This window comes from Hydra vulgaris, chromosome 06 (genome assembly GCF_038396675.1).
Source record: "Hydra vulgaris chromosome 06, alternate assembly HydraT2T_AEP".
Classification (NCBI taxonomy): domain Eukaryota; kingdom Metazoa; phylum Cnidaria; class Hydrozoa; order Anthoathecata; family Hydridae; genus Hydra; species Hydra vulgaris.
The window spans coordinates 23,087,793-23,115,010 of NC_088925.1; the positions used below are offsets into that span (position 1 = coordinate 23,087,793).

Sequence of the window (27,218 nt, forward strand, 5' to 3'; positions counted from 1 at the left end):
GGGATGTGGTGGGGATCGAACTTGGAACCTCTCTCTTATAAAGCGAGTGCTTTATGATACCACTACCGCATATATAATATTAAGTTAGGTTATTACAAATTACAATTTGAAAAATAAAAAATTTACCTCCTCTGTCAAATACTTTGCTTTTAGTTCTCTTTGTTCCATCTTTAAATAGTCTTTTCCTGCAAGAACCTGTTGAATTAGCCAAAATGATGAAGCTGCACAAAATTGAATTGACAAATCAGCAAGACTTGAATTACATAAAGCAGCCTATAAAAATAAGCAATGAAATTTTTTAGTTAAATTTTTTATTCAATTTTTATTATAATTAAGTAGTTAAGAAAATTATTAGATTGTGCTTTTCATGCATTGCATTCAAACATTGGCTACAGTTAATTAACTAAAAATTTTGATATATTAAATGTTTGAAATATTTTGAAATGTTAAATGTTTGAAAAGGTTTAAAATAGTTGTTTTAAAATAGTTAATCAATAAATATTTCTGGTTGAGCAAATATACACAACTTGTCTGCCTGTTTAAAAGAATATCACCAGTTAATTTTAATGTCTCATGTGATGAATTAGTTTTTAAGATCAACAAATATTAGCATTGTGTTTTGCATTTAAATGCTAGCATATGCATTTTTGCTGTCAAATTGAAGGATTCTCACCACTATTTATAGGTGAATTACAACATCATTAAATGGAGTTAATAGAAATTATATTGCTAAAGGCAAAATTAACACCAGTAAATTAAAGACAAAAATTTTATTGACTATACATGGAAAAAAAAAAGATAAAGCAGATCAAGCTTTAAAAAGAATGAATTAATAATTATTATTTTACCGAATTAATTTGTAAAAAATTATTAATCTTGTTAGGTTAAGTGAAAAGACAGACTGTTAAACATCAACTATAAAAGAATTCAACAGTTATTATTTTGACATTGCAAAAAAAATTATTGCTTTGACATTACAAAAAAAAAACAATTAAAAAAAACTTTCTTTAAATAAGTTAGTGATTCAACTAAGGACATATATGTGTGCCTATTTTAGTTTGAAGCGGAAAATGATGCAGGCCTTGTGATGAATAAAAAATGCTTCACGTTTTCCCTTAATGGAGTTTATGACGCTATAAAATTCTTTTTATTTGCTTTTCATATTTATTTACATTACCTGTTTTGAATAACCGTAATTTACTAAACTACCACAAAACTAGTTTAATTGATACATGCTTGCATTATTGAAATGTGTTGTGTTATTTAAAACAAATTTAATGTATGCTTTGTACATATTTCTAGGGTATTCTAAAGTAATGAATAAAAATAAAGTAATACTAAAAAACTGATTTATGAAAAATAAAATCAGGTGATCATGAAGATGATCAGAAACAAAAACACTGAGATGCAAAAAAAACTTTAAAAAAATTACATCAATAAAAATTGCACGCAAAATTCTTAAATTCTTAAAGAAGTATGGGAAAAATAACTTTCTATGGCGAAATGATACCATATTGTCTATATCTATCTCTAGGATAATTATTTATGTTATTTATTATTTAGTCATTGATAACTTAAATGCAATGCATAAGATTAAATTATTACATTATCAGTAACTAAACTTTTGAATCATTTTAATTATGCTTTAATTAATCCATGATATTAAACATTGCTAGATTAGGAAATATCAATGTGATCCTCTCACATTATTTGTCAGTAAAAATCAACAAGATATATCCTTTATATGATTTGGTTTTGATTTATAATAATTCAAACTAAAGTTTTGCTGCATGCTTTTTACAGACTCAAAGAAAAAACTTATTACCTTCATTGATAGCTGCAGCCTCATCCCAAACTCAAACTTATTTTTTATTTCTTCCATAGCACTATCAGCACCACCTTGAATCCCCAAATCTCGAATTGTATTGCTTGTCTATATTTTATAAAATGTAAATATCTTATTTAAAATAAATCTCATATACTTTTATACATATACATATCTATGCATATATATACACATATAAAATAAATCTCATATATATATCTATACATATATATACATATAGATATATATATACACACACACATATGAAATAAATCTTATATATCTATATCTATATCTATCTATTTATCTGTCTATCTCTCTCTCTCTCTCTCTCTCTCTCTCTCTCTCTCTCTCTCTCTCTATATATATATATATATATATATATATATATATATATATATATATATATATATATATATATATATATATATATACATATATATACATATACATTTATATATATATGTAACTGGATATTGACCATGTTACAGTATTAAAAAGGTCTAAAACACAACAATACATGGCAGAATGTTAAGAAAATATTTAGTTTAAAAGAAAATGTTTTTTTTAATTTTCTTATTTTATTTGTGCCTAAATATAAAAATTTATTTAGACAAAAATAAAAATATATAAGCTGAAAAATATTTATGCAATGAGTTAGCCATAATACCAATAGCATAATAGAAATAAAAATCTTTTACCTTTTGAAGTTGCTTCATAAGCTCATGGTATTCTTCATATACTTTGATAAAGCCTGACAAATCAAAAATTAAAAATTGTCTACTATTTAATTATTTTTGGTTAATCTAAAAAACTAATGAATGAAATTCTTAAAAATTTAAAATATATATATTAAAAAAAAAAAGTATTAAATTACCTAACTTATAGCATTGATGGGTGAGAAAAAAAATATCAGCAGTAAATTTAAACTTGATTGCATCGGTTTCTATTGATGGTACTAAAATAAATAAATTGGAAGTGTTCACAATAAACATCAACAAAATATATCAACAAAATACATCAACAAAATACATCAACAAAATACATCAACAAAAATACATCAACAAAAATACATCAAAAAAAATACATCAACAAAAATACATCAACAAAATACATCAACAAAATACATCAACAAAATACATCAACAAAAACACATCAACAAAACACAGTAAACATTAATAAATAATAAACTGATATTTTAGGCAGAGTTGTTAACAAGGCCAAAAATAGCAAGGCCAAGGCCATATGTTCCAAGACCAAGGCCAAAGGTTTCAAGACCAAGGCCAAAGCCAAGACCAAGAGTTTCAAGACCAAGGGCAAGTGTTTCAAGAACAAAGCCTATGCAAATATTTTCAAAGGTAAAGACTTTTAAAAATTTTGGCCTTATGTTAAGGCTATGACAATAAAACCACAGTTTTTCAAATTACCTTTTATAATAAAAATAAAAAAAACAATATACTTTATATAATAACTATATAATAAGTATAAAAGTCAAGCTACATTGTTTGATAGAATTTTAATTGGCCAATCAAATTATATAAAACTCAAAAAATTTAAAATTAAGTACTTTATAAAAAATAATAAAGAAAGATACTTTACTATTATCAGATTTATGAGCCATTGGATTTGCTGCAGATAAACCTACACAGTGGATTGGAGTGTCTTTATTTCTAATAAGATTGTGGTCAGTTTTAATAGCTCCATAGCGACAATCAACTTTTAAAAGAAGATTTGAGTTTGGTACAAGAAAAGGTTGACAAAATTTTAACAACACATGCGTAAGATTTACAAAAAAACCAGCAGGTGCTACTACAGACGAATCAACATACATCTACATTAAAAAGGTATAAAAAATAATTTACTTTTTCTTTTTTGAATATCAATCATTAAACATAAATCATTTAACCGCTAAATCTTTAAAGAAAACATCACTCTTAAATATAATCATCAAATATAATTAACACTAAATAAACAATTATTTTTATCATTTTTAGAAAAAACAAATTTAGAAATATGATCAGAATGTGTCTCACCACTAATAAACATTATTACAATGAGTCTCACAATCAAAAATGTTACAATGATAACAATAACTAAAATTTACTTTAGCTCGATCTTTATTACAATCTAAACACAATCCAATCCAGTACATAACTCTATGTTGAGCATCAGGAACTTTCATAATGTTGTAAAGAAATTCATGTAACTTTGTAACAATAAAATCAGTTTGACGTTGAAGACTTTCTGTTATAAAATTCATCTGGGACTCAGATTGACGCGAGGGTTCAAGGAAATGCTCCTAAAAGTTGTCAAAATGTTTATAAAATAATTTCAAAAACAAAACAACAAAAAAGTGCTGTAAAAGCTAAAAAAACAACAAAGAAATTAGAAATAAAAATAATGCAAAAAAATCTAAGCTAAACAATCTTAATAAATAGTATTATTGCTGACTTCTAGCTCAAGATCTAGCAAAGATTTTTCTACTGTAAATGAATAATCAAGATATGGAATTCTCTACCTGATTATATTGTTTACTCGCCCAGTTGTTTTTTTTTTAGTTTTTTTGTCGGTGTTACATAAGAGTAATTTTGATATTACCTGTATCACCTTTTTATATTTCTTATTTATAAATGCAAATAAATTAGATATTGAATAATGTAAAATAAAGATTATGAACTCATTAAATGTACATGTACTAGAAATAAAATTATTTTAGTAGCTAGATATAATTTAAAAAAAAAGAAAGTAAATTCTTTACTGATGGGGTGGTTACATCATTTGGAATAGGAGATAACTGGAGTAATCTACCAAGTAATGTTTGTGTTGAAAATGCTACACCAAGAGTAACTAAGTGTGAACTGAATCTTGGTAACCAATGGGGACTCTTTAGCAATATCTATAAATAAAATCTTCAAATATTGATTACCTTTGCTTTGTAAATTTAAAAGATGGACATTAAAATCTACAGGCATCTGAATTGAAAACTTACCCAAGTTAATGAATTATATTTTGAGAAAAAAATTATCGATTCAAGCAAAGCACTAACGTCTTTATGCAAAAGTTTCAAATTAACACATCGCTCCCAAATTTCATCCAATAAAGGTCTAAATATTTCACTCTGAAAAAAAAAATGAAAATATTTAATATAAAAATTTACATTTATTAGATAAAAAAAAAAGTTTTTAACTTGAAACTTAAAAAAAAATACCATAACAATATTTTGTTTAAACTTATAAATGTTTAAATCGAGCATTTTAGGTGGTAAATTGAGGTAAAGTTGAAACATTAGAAAAGAAAATTTGATGTTGGGTCAAAATAAATACTAATAGAATAAATTACTATCAGAATAAACATAATAAAAAAAATCAATACTATAATTTTTATATATTAAATATAATGTCATGCTGAAATAGGGATAGACAGAAAATTGTATAAATACACTGACTGAAAATTTTAGTTTTGGCAGGAAGTATGTATCGTGGACAAAAATAATTGCAAAAATTTTTTTATTTTGACAGGTAATATCTACTTCAGCGAAGAAGCTTTTTTTATTACTCTTTGATCTTTCTTTATTTTCTAAAAGATATATGCCAAAAGACTATTTAAATATTAGTACCATGAAATCATCTTTCTTTATTTTCTAAAAGATATATGCCAAAAGACTATTTAAATATTAGTACCATGAAATATTGTATTTAGTATACTATGCAATATAAGGAACTCTGATTAGTATATAATATTATACTTCAATAACATTCATCTTTTTATATTTATGACCAATTTTAACAGCTTACTTAATGTAAACATAATTTTAACAGCTTACCTAATGTAAACATAATTTTAACAGCTTACTTAATGTAAACATAATTTTAACAGCTTACTTAATGTAAACATAATTTTAACAGCTTACTTAATGTAAACATAATTTTAACAGCTTACTTAATGTAAACATAATTTTAACAGCTTACTTAATGTAAACATAAGTTTAACATTGTAAACATATTATACTTATTATACTTATCAATGATAATCTAATAAAATCTACTACACTTAATGTTTTTTACCAGGTCATTTTCATCAGTATGTAACTCCACTAGCTTGCACAAAAATTCATTCATATCAGGATCAGCTAAAATAGTGTACATAAAAGAAAACATGAAAATCTGGGAACTTTAATTAATAAAGTTTAAATAATTTTTTCATAAAAAGAGAACCATAAAAAAAATAATTTATTCTGCTTATAATTTTTCTCTTTTAAAAGTCTTCTTAAAATTTAAAAAGAAATAAACCCCTAAATTTGTTTTGGATTGATTGAGGCAATTTAGGATTTAAATGGATTTATTGAGGTGATTTAAACTTAAACAGATTCATTGAGATGATTAAGCTTTAAAAAGCAAAAAAAAAAAAGACTCTACAAGTCAACTATACAAGTCATCCAAGATAAAAAAAATTGATTTTTGTTTGATTTTCAATCAAATCATGGATGTATTGTTCATATGAAGTACTTTTACTAAAATAAATTTGATAATCAGAATGTCTAAATAACATTTTAATAAAAATACACTCAAATATAAAAGTTTTAAATGAACTTTAAAAAAAATTGCAACCTGATAACTGCATAATAATATTAAACAATTGTACATGGGGATTATTAGTAGGAAATATATCTGGTTGAAGAAGTATTGTCCTATAACCAAATTTGACTTGCATGTAAAAAATGTACAGAATATATGTAAAGTATATTAAAATTTTCTTTTAAATAAAATTCTAATCAAAATAATAAACTGAAATAATTTTAAAACATTATACCCAGTAAAAGAAACAATAAATCGTCTACAGGATTTTGAAAGATTCAAAACTTTTTCTGCTAATAAACTGTCCTAAGAAGAAAATTTTAAACTAAACAATTTTTACTTATTAATACATTAATATAAAATATAACATTGATTAAAAAAAATATATATATAATTAATAGTCATTTTTCAATCAACTTGGCAACATTTTACACATTAATTACATTTTCCAATTTAACAAAAATACAAACAGAAAACGATTTCTGTTTTCTACTTTTAATGATAATGTATATTGTTTACTTTATATTGGTGAGACTATAATGAAAAATCGCTTAAATAAATTTGTATGCAATTTCAATTCTTGTTTCAAATTTCAATTGTTTCATAGTGTAATTTGAGGAGAAATTTTAGGCAGAGAAAAACATAAATTTAAAACTCTTTGTTATTTTTTTTTCAAGTGTGCTTTATCTTTGTATTTGAGATGATGTTTCGATAAAAATACTCATCTTAGGCAGAAATCAAATGCACCCGGCTACTGTCTTGTAGATGGCCTCTAAGACAAAGATTTAAAGGGTAAACAGATTCTATCTGTCGACCAGCTTTGCAACCCTTCTTCATCTATTAGGCTGGCGAAGATGTATTTTTAATACATTGTGTCCAGGTTAGGATGTTGAATGCTGGATCATCTTGACTCATTGCATGAGTTTTCTTTGTGTCTTTGTTTTAATGACTAGACAACTCATTTTATTATCTTCTAATGAGAATACAGCTTTAAAACTCAGTTTTATGGTTCTGAGGCCAGCTGGTAGTCAGGTTTCCTGAACTCTGTGTTAGCTCTCAGAGAGGCTGATTCCATCAAGAGCTGTAAAATATCAAAAAACTAGCAGTGCCATGTTGTGCATGGATGGTGTTCCTGTTTGTACATTTGGTGTACATTGTGGAGCCCTTTGTTAAAGTTAGTCCTCTGTTAGGGTTTATTACTAGTAATGAGGCAATTGATTGGACTATTAAATAGTGTACTGAGTACTGTCTGTGCTTTGAGTCAAGTTCTCTAACCAATTTAAAAAAATACTTAAGTATCAAAAACTATAAAACACAAAAAACCACGGTCATCACCAAGTTCTTTAAATCTGTCACTCACTGACATCAGCCTTTAAAGTAACTTTTCTTTTGTTAAGTCTTATCTCTTTCAAAGTTCACCAGACAAACTTGTTCTTTGTAATAATAATTTGTGTTCAGCTGTCTCATCTTGTGACCATCGCGATGGTTATCTTCCTTTAACTTGTAAAGACTCCAATAGTTACATGCTTAACCTGGGCATTTACAATCGTAAGAATTCACCCATTTGTCAGGAAACTAGGTTTGAATCCACAAACTATTCTTTTATGTGCTTTTGTTTAGCACCACTTCACTCTATCACCTTTCTTGTTATTCTATACTGCTCTCCTTCATCTCAAGACTGCTCTTTTTAATGTTATTTATGATCAAATTGACCAAGCCCTTTCTCTTTATTCTTCAGCCAATATTGTTGTTATTAGTGACTTTAATACTCATCAAACCGAATGGCTTGTTTCTAGTGTCAGTGACTCTGCAGGCGTTAAGATCCACATCTTTTGCCTTTCTCAATCTCTAATACAAATATCTAGAACAATGATCATAAGGAAATTTTCTTAAATAGAGATATTTAGTAATTTAAATATTTGTTAATCAAAAAATAATCAACTACATTTTAAAATAACATGCCATCTAGAAATAGTTATCGTTTCACTTAAAAACAACACATTAAAAAAAATTCAAATATTTAAAAAACTTGCTTTATTCTTTCTTAACAAAGATGCTTCTTCTGATACAAGTCTTTTATAACAATGTGAAAGATATTTAATAAGAAGATCTTCACTTGCTTCAGCTACGGCAGCACTAGCTTTTTCATGATAATTCCCCTGCACACAAACATTGTTCTTAGCTTCACTCATTTGAAGGCGCTCCATTAAAGCCTATAGGTAAAATATAAAATACAAATAAAATTTAATTAAATATCATTGCCATAATATCATAATCATTGTCATATCATAAATAACATCAATATCATTGTCATATCATAAATAACAGTTGAATAATAAATAAACTAACATTTGCCCAAACATGGTGTCACTAAACACACACAAAAAAAGATTTTATTTTTAGATTAACAGGATAACAGCCATTAGTACTTGATTTTAAATTTTAAGACTATATATTTTTTATAAACTTTGATTGGATGTTCATAATTGAATGTTTTATATTTTTAACCAATTAACTCTACTTAATAAACTTTTCTAAATTACAATGTCAAAACACTTTAATGACTTTATGACTAACTGTATAATATAATTTCTCTGGTGATATCAAGTAATAATAATTATAATCTTAATAATAAGAGACATTCAAAACGTTTTTCGCATTATTTGATTGCTCTAATCTATATTTTTACATTTTTTAAAAAGAAAAGGCAAATTAATGGATCTTAAATATTATGGGTTTTTACAAAATTATTATTATAAAATTAATAACTGAAAGTTAAGAAGTTTCCAAATTTTCCTAAAAAATTGAAAAAAAAAGTTTCAAATGTAAAACTTTTTACCTGGTTGAGATTGAACTCTGAAAGTTGACATGGTTGATTTGATGACTTTAAGTCATTTTTTAGTTCTTCAAGTTTTATACATCTTTTGGGTAACCCCCCATACTGAATTATACCTGTATTGCTTGTATCTAAATAAACAAAGAAACATTTAATTAGCTTTTCTTTTTGATAAATTTTTTTAAACATGAAAATATACCTGAACTTAAAGTGATAAGGAAGATGCGCTGCAAATAATCATTCAATATTTCATTTGTAATATCGTTCACCACTGTTTCTGTATCTTTTTCAACAATTATTTTACTATTATTTTTTTCAACATTTATTTTCTCATCAAGATTTTCAAAAGAACTATCTGTCAAAACATTAATTCTTGAAGCCTTTATATACTCTTCAGCCTGTTTTACATTGCCAAAGAAAGCAATAAATGGGTTCTTTGATAAACTGTTATCTTCACTACTCATTTTAAAATTATTTATTACTGTAAAAAATTTAAATAAACAATTAAATGCATATATAGGTATATATATATATATATATATATATATATATATATATATATATATATATATATATATATATATATATATATATATATATATATATATATATATATATATATTTATGTAGATATATATGTATCAACCCTCAGAATTAGGGTTGGCATTCGGCGATGCCAACCTAACTACCGACCTGAAAGTGTTTGAGGTCGCCAAAAAATCACTGACCTCATTTCTATGTTTTATATATATATATATATAAAACATATATATATATGATATATATATATATATATATATATATATATATATATATATATATATATATATATATATATATATATATATATATATATATATATATATATATATATATATTTATCGTATATTGCATTGACATTTATATCATTGGAGATAGTGCAAACTCGCATAATTAGCATTGGATAATACAGCATACCTTACAAATGTAACCAATGAATATTGAGCATATAAACTAACAGCTTTAACACCCAAGTGTTAAAGCTGTTAGTTTATATGCTCAATATTCATTGGTTACATTTGTAAGGTATGCTGTATTATCCAATGCTAATTATGCGAGTTTGCACTATCTCCAATGATATAAATGTCAATGCAATATACGATAAATATATATATATATATATATATATATATATATATATATATATATATATATATATATCTATTATTGATTTTGATATTATATTGATATTATATTGATATTGATATTACAAAGAATATGAATAAAACTCTCTATGTCAAAATAAACCCAAAATCTATTGAAATAAAAAATATTGACCTTCTCCTGCAAAACTATCTGTAGTGCAGATATGTTGTATTATCCAACTCTAGTTATTCAGATTTGCACTATCCTTGGCGATATATATATATATATATATATATATATATATATATATATATATATATATATATATATATATATATATAAATATATACACACACACATATATAACAATTTTTATTTAAAAAACATATTTTAAATAGAAATGCTTAAATGCATTATTTACAATAAAAGAAATGTTTAAAAAATGTCTACGATTAAAATTTGTTAACAGCTATTCATACAATTTTTTTATTTTAATTTATATATCAACATTTATTTATGCTTATTTAAAACAATATATTTAGTATTTAAAACATTAGCATCTTAATTTTAAATATAAATACCTGTTAAGTGTTAATTTACCTAATATTATAATAAACTAATATTGTAATTCTAATATCTTAACTATAATTACTATTAGATATAACTTTAAATATAAATATTTTAATAAAACACAAGCTTCATGCTGCAATAATAAATTTATTTTCCTTTTTGATTTTTATTTATAAATTTAGTAAAACCAATCAAATTTTATTTGCAAGCAGAACGAATGATTGAAGAAACATCTAAAAAAAAATTGAAATAATATAAACTTTTGCACATTGTACATTTTTTTTAATTAATTTTTTACTCTACAAGATTTATATTTTTATTACCTTACTGTACAAGATATGCATATAATATATTATGTAATAATATATTATATATATATATCAGCATGGAAAATAAGAAATCGAAAGCAAGTGGTCAATTTGACACACTAACACATGGAATTGATGCACAATTGTTTTATTCTTTTAATGCTTGAAAATAAACGAACTTGTATTCTTTTTTTTTTTAAATAATAACTTTAAATAAAACCGATGCATTTTTTTTAACTTAAACTCGCAATAACTAATATTCAAATTACCTGCTAATGTTAATTTGTTTAAAACAAAGCTCGCACACACAGATTTTCATTAAATTAAAAAAAGAAGGTCCTGTCTGAGTTAAGTTCTGCTATTCTATCATTTGTTAAAAAAAAATCTGAAAACTAATTTTTTTTTTCTTTATTAATCTTCTCAAGGCTCTAGATAAAGTCACTATAATCAAGGAAGCTACTCAATTTTTTTTTTATTCTCTTTTTTTTAATTTTTTTTTTTCATAAATTTTATTTGCAATTTATTTTTAACCCTGAACTCAAAAATACAAACCTTTAACAAGGTTGGTGCTAAGGTTAAGGTTTTTCTGTGCGGCATTGTTGTTAATAAAAAACAACCTGTATTTTTGTGCAGCATTGCTATTGATAAAAAAAAAAGTGTTTCTTTTCAATCATTTTACTAAACAGAACAAATGATTGAAATCAACTTACTAAACAGAACGAATGATTAAAAATAAACACTTTTTTAAATCAATAGCAATCCTGCACAAAAAAACAGGTTTTCTTTTATTAACAACAATGCTGCACAGAAAAAAAGGTTGAGCATGGTACTTTCAGAGATCAATTTGTAACTTAAAACTCTCAATAGTTTAACCACTAGTCTATATAAGTGCTTAAATAATTAAATACATTATATATCATATAGAAAATATTTATATTAAAAGCAACTAAACTCCATATGAAAAATAGTACACAACTTCTCATTATGTACTATTATGTATTATTTGTCCATAACCTTTATTGACATGTCCTTACTTTAAAATGGTTTTTTTCTTTTTTTTTTCCACTTTTGTTTTATAATTGCTGTTGTATGAATATGAGACAGAACTGAGTAGAAAACTAAGAATGTAGATCATTTTCTATTTTATAAAATCTAATAAATATTAAAAGATATTAAAACAAACAAACAGGCAGAACACAGTAACACCACAAGCTTCAAACCACGATTGTGGCTCATTGCACTCCACAGGTTAAAACTATCATGTTAAATAAAATCTTTTTGTTTTCTTTTGTAATTTAGTGATACTAATTTTGATTTTAAATATTTAACAACATCATACAACCAAGAGTCTCTAGTTACACTTTAAATTAATTGAAGACATCAAAAACTGGCAAGTTTCTAGTTACATTTTAAATTAAATTCATGAGATTAAACATTCAAGAGTCTTTAGTTACACCTATAATTAGTTTACAATATTAAACAATTAAGAGTAACACCTTAAAATATCTTATGACACTGAACAATCAAGAGTCTTCAGCTAGACTTTAGGATAATATCTAAATCAATTTTAACTCATATTTTAGAACATTTTTTAAACTTATTATTTTAAGGACAATCCTAACATAACACTAGAATTACAATTAGACTTTTTAAAGATCTGTATTATAAATATATTATATATATTTCTATAAATATATTATATATGTTTCTCTGCACAGTGACTTTGAATAACAAGATTAATTTTAATCTTTGATTAATTAAGGTTAATTTTAGAGTGTAGGGTAAAAAAAGTTTCAAATAAAATAAAAGAATAAAATAAAAAATACATGGATAGCATCCTTGACAGTAGAGATTCTGGAGCCTTAGGGAGGGGACTTTAATTTAAAAAATAATACAATAATAAAAACATATCATTTAACCTATTATTTATCAATAGTATTATTAAAAGGATCACTAAGTACTATGAAAAATTTACTAAAACAGATTGAAAATTTACAACTGAAAAAATATGTTAAGAGACAAATTTAAAAAATCAAATTTGATTGTGATTAAAATCTTCGGACAAAAAGTTGATAAATTTTATTAAACATAAACAAAATGATGTTATTCACAAATTAACAAATTACTACAAATCCAATTTAATATTTACTAATAATATAATTAAAACTACAAGATATAATATAATACAAATTAAAACTACTACAAAACTGTTGTCTTAAAAATGATTTTATATGTTTGAATTAACACATCTCAGCCAATGCAATTTAATTTGTAATTTTAATTACATCCCTAACTTTAAAACTTCAAGATAAAATCAACGAAACTTTATTTTTATTCTCTTTAAAATAAAAAAAACATCACAATACTTAGAGATCCTTAAAATCAAATAAAAAATAAACATTGAATAAAAATGATACGATATGGTATGAGGTACCATTTATGCTATAGCATTATGATTTAAAATGCCTTGTTTTAACAATAAAGAAAAATTAAACATACTGTCAAAGGTTATCTTTTCACTGATATTTTTTGATTTAATATGGGCTTCTTGATTTGCAATTAGTACATTTTCATTATTTAATACCCATTTGTATTCTTTCAAAAGATCTGAAAACTCAGTTTCTAAACAAACAAACAAAAATATTTGATCATAAATTCAAAATGATTAATTCATATTTATAAATTCAAAATGATCAATGTAAACACTAAAACATAAAGTAACCATGTCACTTAATGTTTTATTGAAAAAATGACTATAAAAAAACTTAATAGTTAAAAAAAAATCATTGAAAAAATAAATCAATTATCTAGTGCTGGAGGGCACTAGACTAAAGTTAAATTTCTAGCAACAAAACCTTTTGTTACTAGAAATCAGATCTATCCTTAAACAAAAAACTTATTACCAGTTGGAAAACCAAGTAACTGCAGTAATAATTCTTTAGCTATACTTTCATAAGTTATCTGAAGAACTGATACTATGACTAAAAATATATTTTAAAAAATTACAACAGAAAATTAAAAAATCTTTAAAAAGTTTCATTTGCATAAGAAATTTAATCTTACAACTACGAATAGATTCTTTGAAACCGGTAATGCCTTCTATTAGATCATCACAATTTTTTAGTTTTGTCTAAAAAAAAATTGCTATCTACTTTTTTTATTTTTGAAAAATACAAATAAGAAAATAGAAATATAATTACATATTAAAAAAAAAAGTTTTACTGTGCTCTTTTAAATGTTGGTTTACTTTTTTTTACTGAATTATTATTTGGTTTAATAAAGTTTTTTTAAAACTGAATTTTAACCATTAATATTTTTTTTTTACAAAAACATATTGAGTTTCACCAAAATGGCTTCTTAAAACAGATGCCATAATTCCTCTAGATTAAGTTTTAAATCATAATATAATTCTTACTTGATATAATTCTTATTTAACATCTATGGTCCTATTATGTCATTTTTCTGTAAAAAAAAAAAAATTGTTTCTGTGAAATAAAATTTTTCTAAACTGAGCACACTTTAGATTCACAAAGTCTTTATTTGATTATAACTTATTTATTTTACTTCAATATAAATGGATGTTTATTTATCATTTCTGTTCGCTTTATTGATAGGCACTTTGGTTTAAAAAAAGTTAAAAGGAGCTGAGCTGTAATTATTTTGAATTTATTGTTATTTATTTTTTATTATCTTATAGTTCTTAAAAAATGAGTGTTAATGACACTAATAAAATTTTGATTGTATCTTTATACTTCTATTTTATGCTGTTAAACAACAGTGTTAAATTTTGTTTTTTTAAACAACTGAGTTGTCAAAAAATACGTTCCATTTAAAAAATTTCATTTTATTTTTGTTGCATATGATTTATTTTGTGACTTTAGTAAAATAAGTTGAATTTCAAGATCAAGAGAAGTGACCTTGAAAATGTGCCGTAACACAATCTATCTATAATGAAGTCTATAATAATTGATTTTTTTGCTGTTAAGAATATAAGTCTTCATTGTTTTAATAAAAGTGTTTTTATCATCATTAAGACGAAACATTTGAGAGGATAAGTCGATATTTTTGTTATTTTGATTATAATCTTTTAAAGGGTTTTATGTATTGGAATGTAATGGGGATTTATTAGATTAGTAGATTTTTTTTTCACTTTAGGCTTATTGGAACTAAGATTAAGTATGAACTTATTTAAGTATAATGATTACTATATAATAAGTATTTCTTATAGAATTGATAGCAAAATTATCATTACTTTAAGTTAATTTTATTAAGTTCTACTATTATATATTTATTTTTACATTTAAAAAGACGCTTTTAAAGATCATTATCATCTTCTTTGATTAGTAAAGTTATAGATAAATTTTATGACAACTTTGTTTTCAATAGAAAGAAACCGATATTTTTTTTTACTGTAGAGTACTGTTTTTTTACCTTCTTGAGTCACCTTACTACAGTGGTTAGGTCAAACTCAGAACTTCTTGCTTACAAAAATGATTTTGATTGACACTTTTTTTCAAATTTATATTTTGAATTTGCGCATTCATTTGTTTTGATCACTTTGGTTACAATATCTAAGTTCTATACCTTTTAGTAAGACAAATTTGATCTTATAGTTGAAATTATTCCAGCAAAATGCTTATAAAGCCTATGTCAGATTTAAAAAACATATTCTAAAACAACCAAAACAAACTAAAAGACAAGCAATGTCACACTTGTTTAAAAAAATTTAAAAATAGCTATATATTTCACTACTTTGGCATAATGGATTATAATATTAAAAAAAATATTTCAAATAGATCTGTTCAAAAATTTATAAGCATTTTAAAAATGCATAACATTATGTACTTATAACTTTTATTTTTTTAAAATATTTATGTTTTTGAATGTTTTGAAAGATGCCACTAGTGATAAACCCTACTTCAATGAAATTCAATAAAACAAACATTTTTTCATTATCTTATTAGAAATCTCTTTATTATTTATTTTTATTCATATTATAAAAATGTCTCTAATAAGAACATTTCAAAAAACTATGATTAAAAAAACTTCATCTTATTCTTTAAAAGAAAAAAAAAAACAGTTTGTAAGCAATAAAACTTAAAATAATAATCTATATATCAAATAGTTATAACTCAACTTTTATGTAATTTTGTTTCTTTTGAGGTTAGCAAACATTTTTTTAAATATTTTTTATAATACTAGAGTCTAATGTTTGAAGGTCTTAAGCTACTCCCGAAAAGAGTTTTAAGAAGGAATTTTGTTTGTGTCTGTTATATAGAACATAAACGAGGGAGAAGGGGGGGGGAGGGGGATTTGTCCAAAATTTTATTTTAGGTGCTACCTTAATAAATAGGTTACTCTTGCAAAGGTTAGGTTAGCCTTTAGGTTAACTTCGCGTTTTGTATACTAATGTATTTGAGTAAAGCCAAAAAGTGATAAAAAGAAAAAACTAATGTAAATTAATTATTAAAAAAATAACTTTTTAGTCATATATTTTATTATATTTCTTTAAACATTAAAAAATTATAATACTTTTTAATGATTTCTTACCCAAAACTTTTGAAATTCACAAGTTTCAAGCAAATTTGATAACTTAATTACTTTGTTTACATTTTCACATGATTGCTTTAATTCAATGTTAAAAGTAAATAAAAATTAATTTTTGAAAAAACAGACGATAGTATGAATACAACTTTTTATAAATTACATTTAATTCTAATAATTTTATAAATATTTTACTGTAATATATCTAGTGCTCTACAATTAAAAAGTTTATATTGCTTTAAAGACATAGTAAGTAAAAATATTCTTATTTAAAACTGTATGTAAACTGAAAAGATACATGTTGTTCAATGATAAGACATTTACATAAAACAAAATCTGTGTGTGGGAGATTCATGAGTGACTTTAGCAAAATTTGACAAGTTACTGTTTCTTTAAATTCATTTGGATTGAATTGATACCTGTTTTGTTAAAAAAAAAAACTTAAAATAAATATAAAGAGTTAGAAAATCTTTGTAGAGCATGCAGTGGAGGTATTATATAAAGTATATATATAGATAATAAAAACTAAATGAAATTTTGATTTAGTAATTTTTAAAAAACAATTTTCTTTTCCATTAAAGAAGTTGTCCATATTAAGATTAAACCTGCCTAAACCCTCAGTTGGGATTGGGCAGGTAGAGTATGACATCAACAATGGCATTTCATGCAAAGTCAATAGCTGCTATTCAATAAAAAATATTTATATTGATCTTGAATGATATAAAACCTTATTATAAAACCATATTTTTACTATTATTTTTATTATCAATAAAAATCATGATTTAAATTTTAATTCATTTAATTTAATTTTTATTATTATTTTTACTATCAATTAATTTCTAATTAATTTAAATTATTTGAATTTTTAAATAAATAACTCCTCAAAGTTTCCCCCTAAACAAAAATTGATTTTTATGTTTCATACAATGCGCAAAATAGCTTTAGTATAATTTTATATTGGTAGATTTTTAAACTATTGCACAAATTTTTCAGACCTTTAGTAATTTTTTTTTCCTATAGCTTTATATTTATTTATAATCTGTAAATTACCTGTTGTTTGAAAAAACAATAACTTGAAATATGTAAGTTTTGATTGTTATTATTTTTGCAGTAGTAAATTTATTGTTTTGTTTTTTCATTATTTTGTGCAATATGATAAATTGACCATTTCATTAAAACAGTGTTGATGATTTTTAATAAACTGAGAACTTGATGATCAGAATTATTACCAGATATCCTAATTTGCAATCACTTACTTTGAGTCTTGGAAAAGATACCTCTGACTTAAATTAGTCCTTAATTTGGGGCTAGTAAGTGACCGGGATTAAAACTTTACAGTGACAATGACAAGTTTTATAAAATATAGCGGGGTCTGTGGTTTTTTTGCTATATTTTATAATATATATATATATATTTATATGTGTATATATATATATATATATATATATATATATATATATATATATATATATATATATATATATATATATACATATTTATATATAAACATCGTCATGATCATCATCATCAAGTTTTAGCCTTCTCCTTTTATGCACAACACTTTCTCTAACCTGTCTAAGATTATGGCTCCTTTATTTGTCTTGTTAGAGTGATATCACACGTTCCATCTGATCATCATCTTCTCTTTTGACAAATACTATACCATATAAATACTAAAGTTTATACAAATTAGTAAGGATATTGTATGCCAGCATATATATGTTTTTATCCATATATATATCTATATTATGTATGCATAAATGTGACTCTTACCTAAACTTTTGCATTCAAGCAGCTAGGGAAGCTTTCTTTCCTTCTTGTTGGTTTTACATCAAGCCGCTTTCTACTTCACGCTTTTCACCTTTTTGTGTAGTTGCTATATTAAACTGTAATCATTTTTTTCATCTTTTTTACAAGAATATCCCTCTTGAGAAAGAATTTTTTATTGCATAAAGTCAATATAAATAAATACGTCTGATGCTAAGCTACGTTATTCTCAGTTGACTAAATCTTGTATCTTATTTCAGATTCAGTTCTGAGACTTTTGGAAAATCTTTAACAGAGTCATAACTAAAGCAAGTCTAAAATTTTAACTCTTATTCATGGGTCTGATCTTATTACTTCTCCCTATAAAAAGGCAGTGCTATTTGCATAGAACTTTTCCTTTAATTTGACTTTTGAATCTAATGACCATACTCTTCCACCCATTCCAGTTAAACAGATTAACCCATTGTTAGACATTTAAATCACTCAGGCTTCCGATCACTTCAAAATTCAAAAGTTAATTCTCAATTTTAATATTCTACGGCTTTCGTTTAAGATAACATTTTCATCATAGTCTTAAAAAAGTGTTTTTTTGTAAGACTATGATGAAAACACTCTGACCTCTATAACTGTCCTACCATGAGTCTTCTATCTAGTATAAGTTTTTTTCATATGAAAGTTTTATGATTATTAAACTATTTTTTTCAAACCACGTACTAAAGTCATTCTCAAAGGCTGACACTCTTATTCATTTCCAATAACTTTAGGAGTACCTCGCGGTACTCCTAAAGTTACTGGAATGTCTATCTTTCCTCTATTGTTTTTATCTATGACAACAACCTTATTGATAATTTTACAACTAAAGTCTCTATATGTTGACAACTCAACTTTAGACTCTTTTCTAGACAAAAAGTTTTCACTTTTTGATACCTTACCTTATTGTCAATATAGGAACATCACAATACTGTTGATGTTCCTATATTGACAAATAACAACCCTCTCACTCTGAGACTAAGTTTAAAAGCACATTTAAATGTACATTTTAATTTTGGATGACCTACTATATCTGCCAAACTTGAGCCACTCTCTGATTGTTAAAAGGTTGCATCTTTTTCTTTTTTTCTGCAAATACTATCATAGTCCCTCCATGCTAAAAAAATTTTTATTAACCAAGTTTATTTCCTTGCACATCATAAAAACCTCAAAACTCTCACCCAAATTCATTTTTTCCTGATTATACAACCTACAACTTTTTAAGTCTTCATTAAACTGTTTTTTTTTCTCTTTAATCCTATCCTTTGTTTTCTAGTAACTCATTACTTAAAAGTGGTTGCTTGCAACTTTGTTGAAAGTGAATCAGTTTAAAAATATATATTTATATGCCAGTATTTAATTAATAGTAAATGTATGCATAAACTTATAACATATAAACTTTTTCAGATTTTCTATTAAGCCCTGCTATGTCTTATAACTTTGCCGTGGTTGGGGTCGGGTTTGAAAAAAGTCCCATTTTTACGTGGGGCTTTTACTTGAGTAAAAACTAGAGATAATACTAATCTTAAGCAGATATCAACTGCATCAGGCTACTGTTTTGTAGAAGATCTTTTAAGCAAAGAATTTCAGTGAAAACAGAAAATCTCTTTTGACCAAAGAAATTTCTGTTGCATTGCACCCCTTCTTAATTTAATAGGTTGTTTTAAATAGAAACCCATGTTACACTGGATTTTTAGATGATCGAGTTTTGACACTTACAGGCATTGTGCAAACTCCAAACTTTTGCATGTTTATGCTAATATCAAAATAATGTTTTGCAAGAATTTGGGTGATTCAAGCTTGGGAACAAAAAAACCCTAATTTTTGGGCCCACCCAGTCCTTAACATGGGAGCAATGAGTTTATAAAATATTTTCTTTACTATTTTTATCTAAATTCAAATTCATCAAAAAATTTCAAGTTTCATGCAATAATCTGCATGAAACTTGAAATTTTTACAGCCCCTCAAATTGAGGGGGTTAAAACTTTATATGGTCATAGTTTTTGAAAATGAAAAGATTATTGCATGAAATTTGAAATTTGTTGATGAATATAAATTTAAATAAAAATAGCAAAGAAAATATTTTATAAACTCGCTGCTCCCATGTTAAGGGCTGGGTGGGCCCTTAACGTGGAAGCATAATTATTACTAAAAAAATGCGTCTGAGGTGTATCTGAATCTATTGCTCATAAGACATTAAAGAGTTTTAATAATAAGTGCATGTTGGTCTTATCCATACTCCATTTAATAGTGTCACTGAGAAAGTTTTTAAAATTATTGAATTAATCCTTTCTAATCCATAGTAATTGTTATCCTTGATAAACAAAACACTCCTCTATTTTTATTAGGTTTAGTCTTTACTCTTGTTTTTATATTAATTAGCTTCTATAATTAATATAGATGAGAAACAAAAGTAGCATTTTTTACTAATCATGCAAGTATATAAAGAACAGGTACTCAATCTTGAATGTGTTATCTCTTTTATGAGCTTATGGGTCACAGTGGCTGGTGATTTTTAATCCAAACTAAAAATAATTGTTTATTTCTGAACTAAGGTAATACACATTTATTATTGCAAATAGTGACATATTTACATTTATTAAAATTATTTTAAATCTAGGTGTAAATAATATTTTTAAATTAAAAATTTGAAAAATTAAAATTATTTTAAATGTAAGTGCAATAATTAGCCATCTGGTATTTCAATGCTAAATCCAAAAAAATAAAAAAAATGATAAAGCTGCAAAGAAAATATTAGTATTTATTATTATTATCATTAACTATATTGATTACTTACAACTTTAAAACTGCAAGGTTTGCATCTAAATTGTATGTTTGCTCAAAAGCCTAAAAAAATAATATTCATGCATATCTATGTTTTTTAAAAAATAAAAAAAACCTCATAAAAAACAATATTAAAAAAATCATAACATTTTTTAAATTTATCAACAGTAATACAAAAAATTAAAATTTAATGATATAGAGAAAGTTACTTGTTTTTTGTTACTGTATATTTTTAGGCCTTTTTCAATGTTTTTTTGGTTTTATTGTAGCTTTTTTATGCTTTTGAAGAACTTTAAAATGTTTTTTTATTACTAAATTTAAATATTTTTTTTAAATTTGTTTAAATTTCTAATTAGTTTCTGTTTGAGTTTTTTCGATTCTTTAATATATTAAATTATAATTCATCTAGCCTTAAAAAAGTGAATAGAGAGTAAGCTGAGTTAATAAAATACAAAAGTTTTTGATTTGTTAATTTTGTTTAACTTTGAATTCAAAATTAGATAATATTTTAAATAGTTTTCTTTCTGCGGCACAGACTACTTTATTACTAATAATCCTCATAATTAATTCTTAAACCTTGTAACAAAATAATTTAAAATTAAAAATTTATAGTATAATTAATTTAACTAAAAATCTGCTTAATTAATGCTGACAACTGAATTGTCATATTCTGAAAAAATATCATGATTCTGATATTAACGAAATACAAGTTTGACAATTACATTAATCAAATGATTACTGATTTACAAATGATATCAAATGATATTGTTGATATAATGTATCATAATCGTAACATGATAAAACAATATCATAATCACCAATATTATATTATTTGTACTCTCTGAGATTTAATGTTGAAAAATAACATATCTCAGAGAGTAGAAAAACTACAAAAATTAATATTTAACAATTAAAATTATCCAAAAGTAAATAAATGAAACTTATTATAGTACTGTAATAATTCAATATTTTAAACTTTGCAATGCAGTGTTATTAGCTAACTCTTATTTATTCAATTGATTAATACATTTGTTCTTAATTTAAAAAATAAATGGATTGAAGAAAAATTTTAAAAAATAGTTTTTTAAAAATACTTTTGTTAGAAAAAGTTTATTTAATGATTTAATGATAAAAAAAAAAAAAGTTTATTTAATGATTCTTTAAATGAAAAATTTTTTATTAACTTACTTCATGATGGGCAACAAAATAAAAAATTTCAATCATGATCAAAGAAAAGGGTACAAAATAAAAACTACTGGTCAGAATAAAACAATAAAAAAATTTTCTTTTTGTCAGAAAGATTAAAAAAAAAGTGATCAAAAATATGCCATGTTGAAATAAACAAAAATATTTAATTTCTTATTTTAACTTTAAATAATAATTAGAGGAATAGATAATATCGTTTCAATATTAAAAAAGATAAGCAAACAAATAAAACAAAAAACTAAACAAAATTGATTATCTAGTCCCTTATTAACAAGATAAAAGTTTCTTATTAACAAAAGCTAAATATCTAAAAGATATTTAGCTTTTTGTTAATAAGGAACTTTTCTAAATAAAAAAGTAGTTAATAAGTTTTCTCATATTCCATACTTATGTCATTAAATTATTTTTCATAAATTTCTTATTCAGCATCAGATTCTATATTCACTATCTGTATGCTCCTTGGATGCAGAAATATGATGGAAAAAAACTTTGAATTTTAAGAGTATTATTGATGGATGGCGAAGATAAAACTAAAGCTGGTTGAGCTAAGAAGTCCTCAGAGGTATCCTCACAAGGATAAAAGCTCTTTATTTACCTATTCTAAAATACCTTCAGAATCCCTAGAGTCACCAATATTGATTTCTTTATACCATAAATATCAAGCATCTCATTTATATTAGCATAATTTGTTTTATTTTTATCATTGTTTTAAAATTATTTTTGAGTGATCTAAAAATGCTGTTAACAAATGGTTTGAATTATCAATTTCGTGTTGAAGTTGATATTTCAATAACATGAAGTTGGGATGATATTTTTCTATAAAAATTTGTTTATATACAAATTTTATAGAAAACTTGTATATAAATAGTATTATTTATATGACATTATGAAAGAGTTGAAGGAATACTAAATAATCATGAAAAATCTATTGCATATCAGGATAATTTATCAAATTAAAGCATTAAAATCTATAGATTAATAATTAAGGTGTATATAGTATACTCAGTAAGTAATGTGTACAAAATTTATAGAAAACTATGAAAAAAAAAAAATTTTAACCTGCATTTGAACATAATGCTCTAGTGTTGGAAGATTCTCAGGGTTATATCTAAATAAAGAAAATATTTGATCAAATGAGCATCATTTGAAATTTATTAAAAACAAGTTTTTAAGAGCATAAATAATTATCTTTTGAAACATTAAAAGTTTTAGGTTGTAAACACCTATATATACAGTCTATGCCAAACAATTAGCACACTCTATAAATATAATATATTTTATTCATTTTATACTGTTTTAAACATTAAAATATCTAAAAATAGTCAAAATCAGAGAAGCAAAAAGAAACTTATCATTTTAGGCACTAAATGTTTTCCTGGTGTGAAAATATGATAGACCATATGATAATTTCTGGTGACAAACGGATAGCACATGTTAGTCATTTAATATATGACTACAACAGACGAATTGCTAACGTTAGGTAAGTGATACATATATTAACATAGACCAAAGGGCCATCATATGTGAACTAATCATATGTGTTACAGAAGACTACTATGGGACATGGAACTAAGTTAAATGCTAAAGAAGTTGCTATGATCAAGGCATTCAAGGCTGTCAATGTATCAATGTCTGAGGTATCAAAACATATAAAGCGAAGTCGAAAGGTGATCGAAAATATTTTGAAGGATCTTAATACATATTTGAAAACAAAATCCAACTAAAATGTTTCAAAATTAGCCAACCATGACAAACGCCACATACTGCAAGTAACTTCAAACACCGGCTGTAGTGCCTGATTGATACACGCCCAGCTGGATATTGATGTGTTATTACATATGATATAAAGAACTTTACATGAAGCCAAACATCTGAGGTATGCAAAGAGTATGCCAACGCCAGCGAATCAGAAACATCACATGGAGAAACATGGCGTATGCAAACAAACATTTGTCTTGTCCACCTGATTGGGGCTTAACTATTTGGTCTGATGAGAAGAAATTTAATCTTGATGGTCCAGACGGAAATCAATACTATTAGCATAACTTACAAAAAGAGCCCGAGACTTTATTGTCCTGACAAAATGGTGGTGGTGGTATCATGATTTGGGGTGCATTTTCCAAGGCTGGACTATCTGAATTGAAGTTTTTAGAAGGGAAACAAACAGCTGAAGACTATATCATTATACTCTCTGATTACTTAATGGCCATATGGACATGCCAACTATGGACATGTTTGTCTTTATGCAAGATAATGCATCGGTACATAACGCAAAGACTGTGATGGAATTTGTAATGGAACATGACATCCAGTTGTTAGATCATCCAGCGCTCTCACCCAACTTGAATCAATTGAAAACATTTGGCGATACTTATCTTATTACATGTATGCAAGTAGAAAACAATATAGTAATGTCACAGAACTGAAAATGGTGATCCAGATGGAACAGAACAAAATCCCCCAATCTTTGGTTGAAATGCTCATTTCCTTTATGTATAAGCATTGCATTCAGGTTATTATGAAGAAAGGTGAGAAGATTGACTATATGTTATGTTTCTACATCTTAGAAATCTCTAAAACCTGCTGAAATGGTGTTTGTGCTATTGGTTTGGCACATAATATATTTTTCTTTTTCTTTTTTTTTTAACATGTTTTAAACAAAAACATAGAAAATATTGTCCCTTTATTAAACTTTATTTCTTGTGTTAAATTGTGTTAAATATGTATTATTATATTAAAATTAATATGTTCATGCACCTATTTTTATTACTAAGTTATTGCATGTGCTATTTGTTTGACGTGGACTGTATAAAAATTAAAAAAAAAATTTTGCTTAAAAACTTCACACATTCCTTATGTCAGCAAAATGAGCAGCTAGTTCTAACAAAAATCTAGTTGAACTCAGCACTTTCAGAGATATGGTGTATGAATGCAGAGGGGTTCAATATTTAAACCATAAGCACAGAAGATGAGCATTCTAATTGAGCTTATGCTTAAATTGAAGCTTGCACTTTACTTTATTTTCTTACCAAAATAAAATAATGTTGAACAATCCGATAAGCTGACAAGGAAAAAAAAATTATTTGTAAAATTATGAATTAGCTTTATAGAAAAAGCTAAAATAGTAGAGAAAATTGCACAATGGTTCTTCAATTTAGATTAAAAAATGACTTTTTCAAAAACTAATATCTGATGTTCTAATTTATAGCTTTTTTGACTGCATAATTGAATAAAATACACCATTTAAAATTACATTTATTTAATACAATCCTGTATTTAATCTAATAACAAAATGGTATTGTAACTCTTTGGTTTGATAGCATACTAAATACAATTTTAAAAAAATTGCATAACAAATTTTGGGTGTATTAACAAAACATGAGGCTAATGTTTTAATGCTAAATGTAATGAGACTAAGTTTTTCCTAATAGCTAAACTGGGTTGTAAACCCAGACTTTACACCCTTAAGTACATGATTAATTCTATAATAACTTTAAAGTTAGAAATTAGGAATAATTTTCAATTCCAAGCCTTATTTTGAATTTAATAAATATTTTAGTGGGAAAAACCTGAAAAATTATATAAGTTAAATAAGCTATTTTTTCTATATTTTCTGGCAAAAAAAAAAAAAAAGTAACAAAATATTGAACCAGTATTATGATGATTTGGAAATATATATCCAACTTAACTAAAAAAATCACAAATAACTTTGATTATCAAAAACTTTCAATAATCAACTTTATTATGTTAATTCAAAATCTGTAGTTGCATATATTTATTTATATTAAAAGGTACATGAACACGTGTGACATGACAAGGTCGCCTAAACCTTGATCTGAGGAGTCTAATAGTTATAGATCAGAAGGACAAGACCACATTTTTAAGTCAAAGAACAAGGATTTAAAAGGTTGGCAAGAGAGAATGCACATATTTTGTGCGTATTTTAATTTATATACCGATCTATTCCTTTTAAGAGTGCAGCTACGCTATCTTCCTTCATTGAGTCAGCCATCTTTAACAAATGTGTTTCTTCGAAGGCCGTAAACATGAAATTTGTTAATCTAAGGTTAAAATTTTAGGCCAGCAAATCATTCTAAAATTTAAATCTCTAATGGCAAATCATTTTAAAATCTAAATCTCTAATTCTAAAATCTAAATCTAAATCTCTAATTCATAAATGTTGTATTAGACAAATAATAAAACTGTTAAGTGTAATTATTATTTAAAGAACGCGGAAAACTGTTGTTGACCGTCACTGAACCGCTTTAAATTACTTGTGATAATTTTATATATCTATCATTAAATCAAATTTATATTTACAAACAATAATATGGCATCAGTTCAGATAGCTTGAAAATATAACATAAACTCAGAAAAAATAAAAAGATGCAAGCCGTTGTTAAACAAAGATTGTATTTAATAGTTATAATATAATAATAATATATTAATGCTGAAACAGAGATATTGTATCCCTGCACAACCTATCACTAAGTTATTTCAGCCGTTACTATAAACATAACCATACAATCAAAGCCGTTGCTTGAGTAGGACAACCACAAAACACCAAAAACCATTTAATTGTGAAAGTCGCTGGCTACAACACCATTGTGAATGTAGGTGTTAGAAATCATATCTGGATGATAAAATAG

At 24.9% G+C, this 27,218-nt stretch overlaps 2 protein-coding genes across 3 annotated transcripts in view; both read right to left on the reverse strand.

Moving 5' to 3' along the window:
• LOC101239969 (ubiquitin conjugation factor E4 A) overlaps window positions 1–9,717 on the reverse strand; it is a 40,653-nt gene extending 30,936 nt beyond the window's left edge. Inside the window, exons 1-14 of one of the 2 annotated variants that reach the window (XR_010639063.1) lie at window positions 9,435–9,715; window positions 9,239–9,366; window positions 8,433–8,612; window positions 6,635–6,705; window positions 6,433–6,512; window positions 5,890–5,954; window positions 4,815–4,943; window positions 4,584–4,721; window positions 3,930–4,124; window positions 3,425–3,656; window positions 2,703–2,783; window positions 2,527–2,579; window positions 1,826–1,933; window positions 127–273 (exon numbers count right to left, since the gene is read on the reverse strand). Coding sequence is in view for 1 of the 2 variants with exons in the window: in XM_065799621.1 (XP_065655693.1) it covers window positions 127–273; window positions 1,826–1,933; window positions 2,527–2,579; window positions 2,703–2,783; window positions 3,425–3,656; window positions 3,930–4,124; window positions 4,584–4,721; window positions 4,815–4,943; window positions 5,890–5,954; window positions 6,433–6,512; window positions 6,635–6,705; window positions 8,433–8,612; window positions 9,239–9,366; window positions 9,435–9,699 (1,872 nt within the window). In the remaining variant the exon portion in view is untranslated. Of the gene's footprint in view, window positions 1–126; window positions 274–1,825; window positions 1,934–2,526; window positions 2,580–2,702; window positions 2,784–3,424; window positions 3,657–3,929; window positions 4,125–4,583; window positions 4,722–4,814; window positions 4,944–5,889; window positions 5,955–6,432; window positions 6,513–6,634; window positions 6,706–8,432; window positions 8,613–9,238; window positions 9,367–9,434 lie in introns of both variants that reach the window. The other variant, XM_065799621.1, reaches the window with a different exon arrangement.
• A 1,344-nt stretch (window positions 9,718–11,061) lies between these two features.
• LOC100210083 (eukaryotic translation initiation factor 3 subunit K) lies at window positions 11,062–26,672 on the reverse strand. The gene is made up of 9 exons (XM_065799623.1): window positions 26,526–26,672; window positions 23,629–23,677; window positions 21,377–21,426; window positions 17,081–17,201; window positions 16,789–16,863; window positions 14,302–14,368; window positions 14,142–14,219; window positions 13,738–13,860; window positions 11,062–11,163 (listed from the first exon to the last, which is right to left on the reverse strand). The coding sequence occupies exons 1-9, from the start codon at window positions 26,615–26,617 to the stop codon at window positions 11,129–11,131; spliced, it is 690 nt and encodes a 229-aa protein (XP_065655695.1). The 5' UTR covers window positions 26,618–26,672; the 3' UTR covers window positions 11,062–11,128.
• Between the last annotated feature and the right edge of the window lie 546 nt (window positions 26,673–27,218).

What these genes read in the sequence shown, in the direction of transcription:
- LOC100210083 (XM_065799623.1), bottom strand. Translation starts at nt 26,617, where the DNA reads ATGTTTACGGCCTTCGAAGAAACACATTTGTTAAAGATGGCTGACTCA. An exon ending in GTCTTATCATTGAACAACAT is followed by an intron (nt 16,864 to 17,080) that starts GTATCTTTTCAG and finishes ATTGAATTAAAG; the next exon opens with CAATCATGTGAAAATGTAAA. An exon ending in TGAAAAGATAACCTTTGACA is followed by an intron (nt 11,164 to 13,737) that starts GTATGTTTAATT and finishes ATTTTTTTTTAG; the next exon opens with ATGTTTCTTCAATCATTCGT.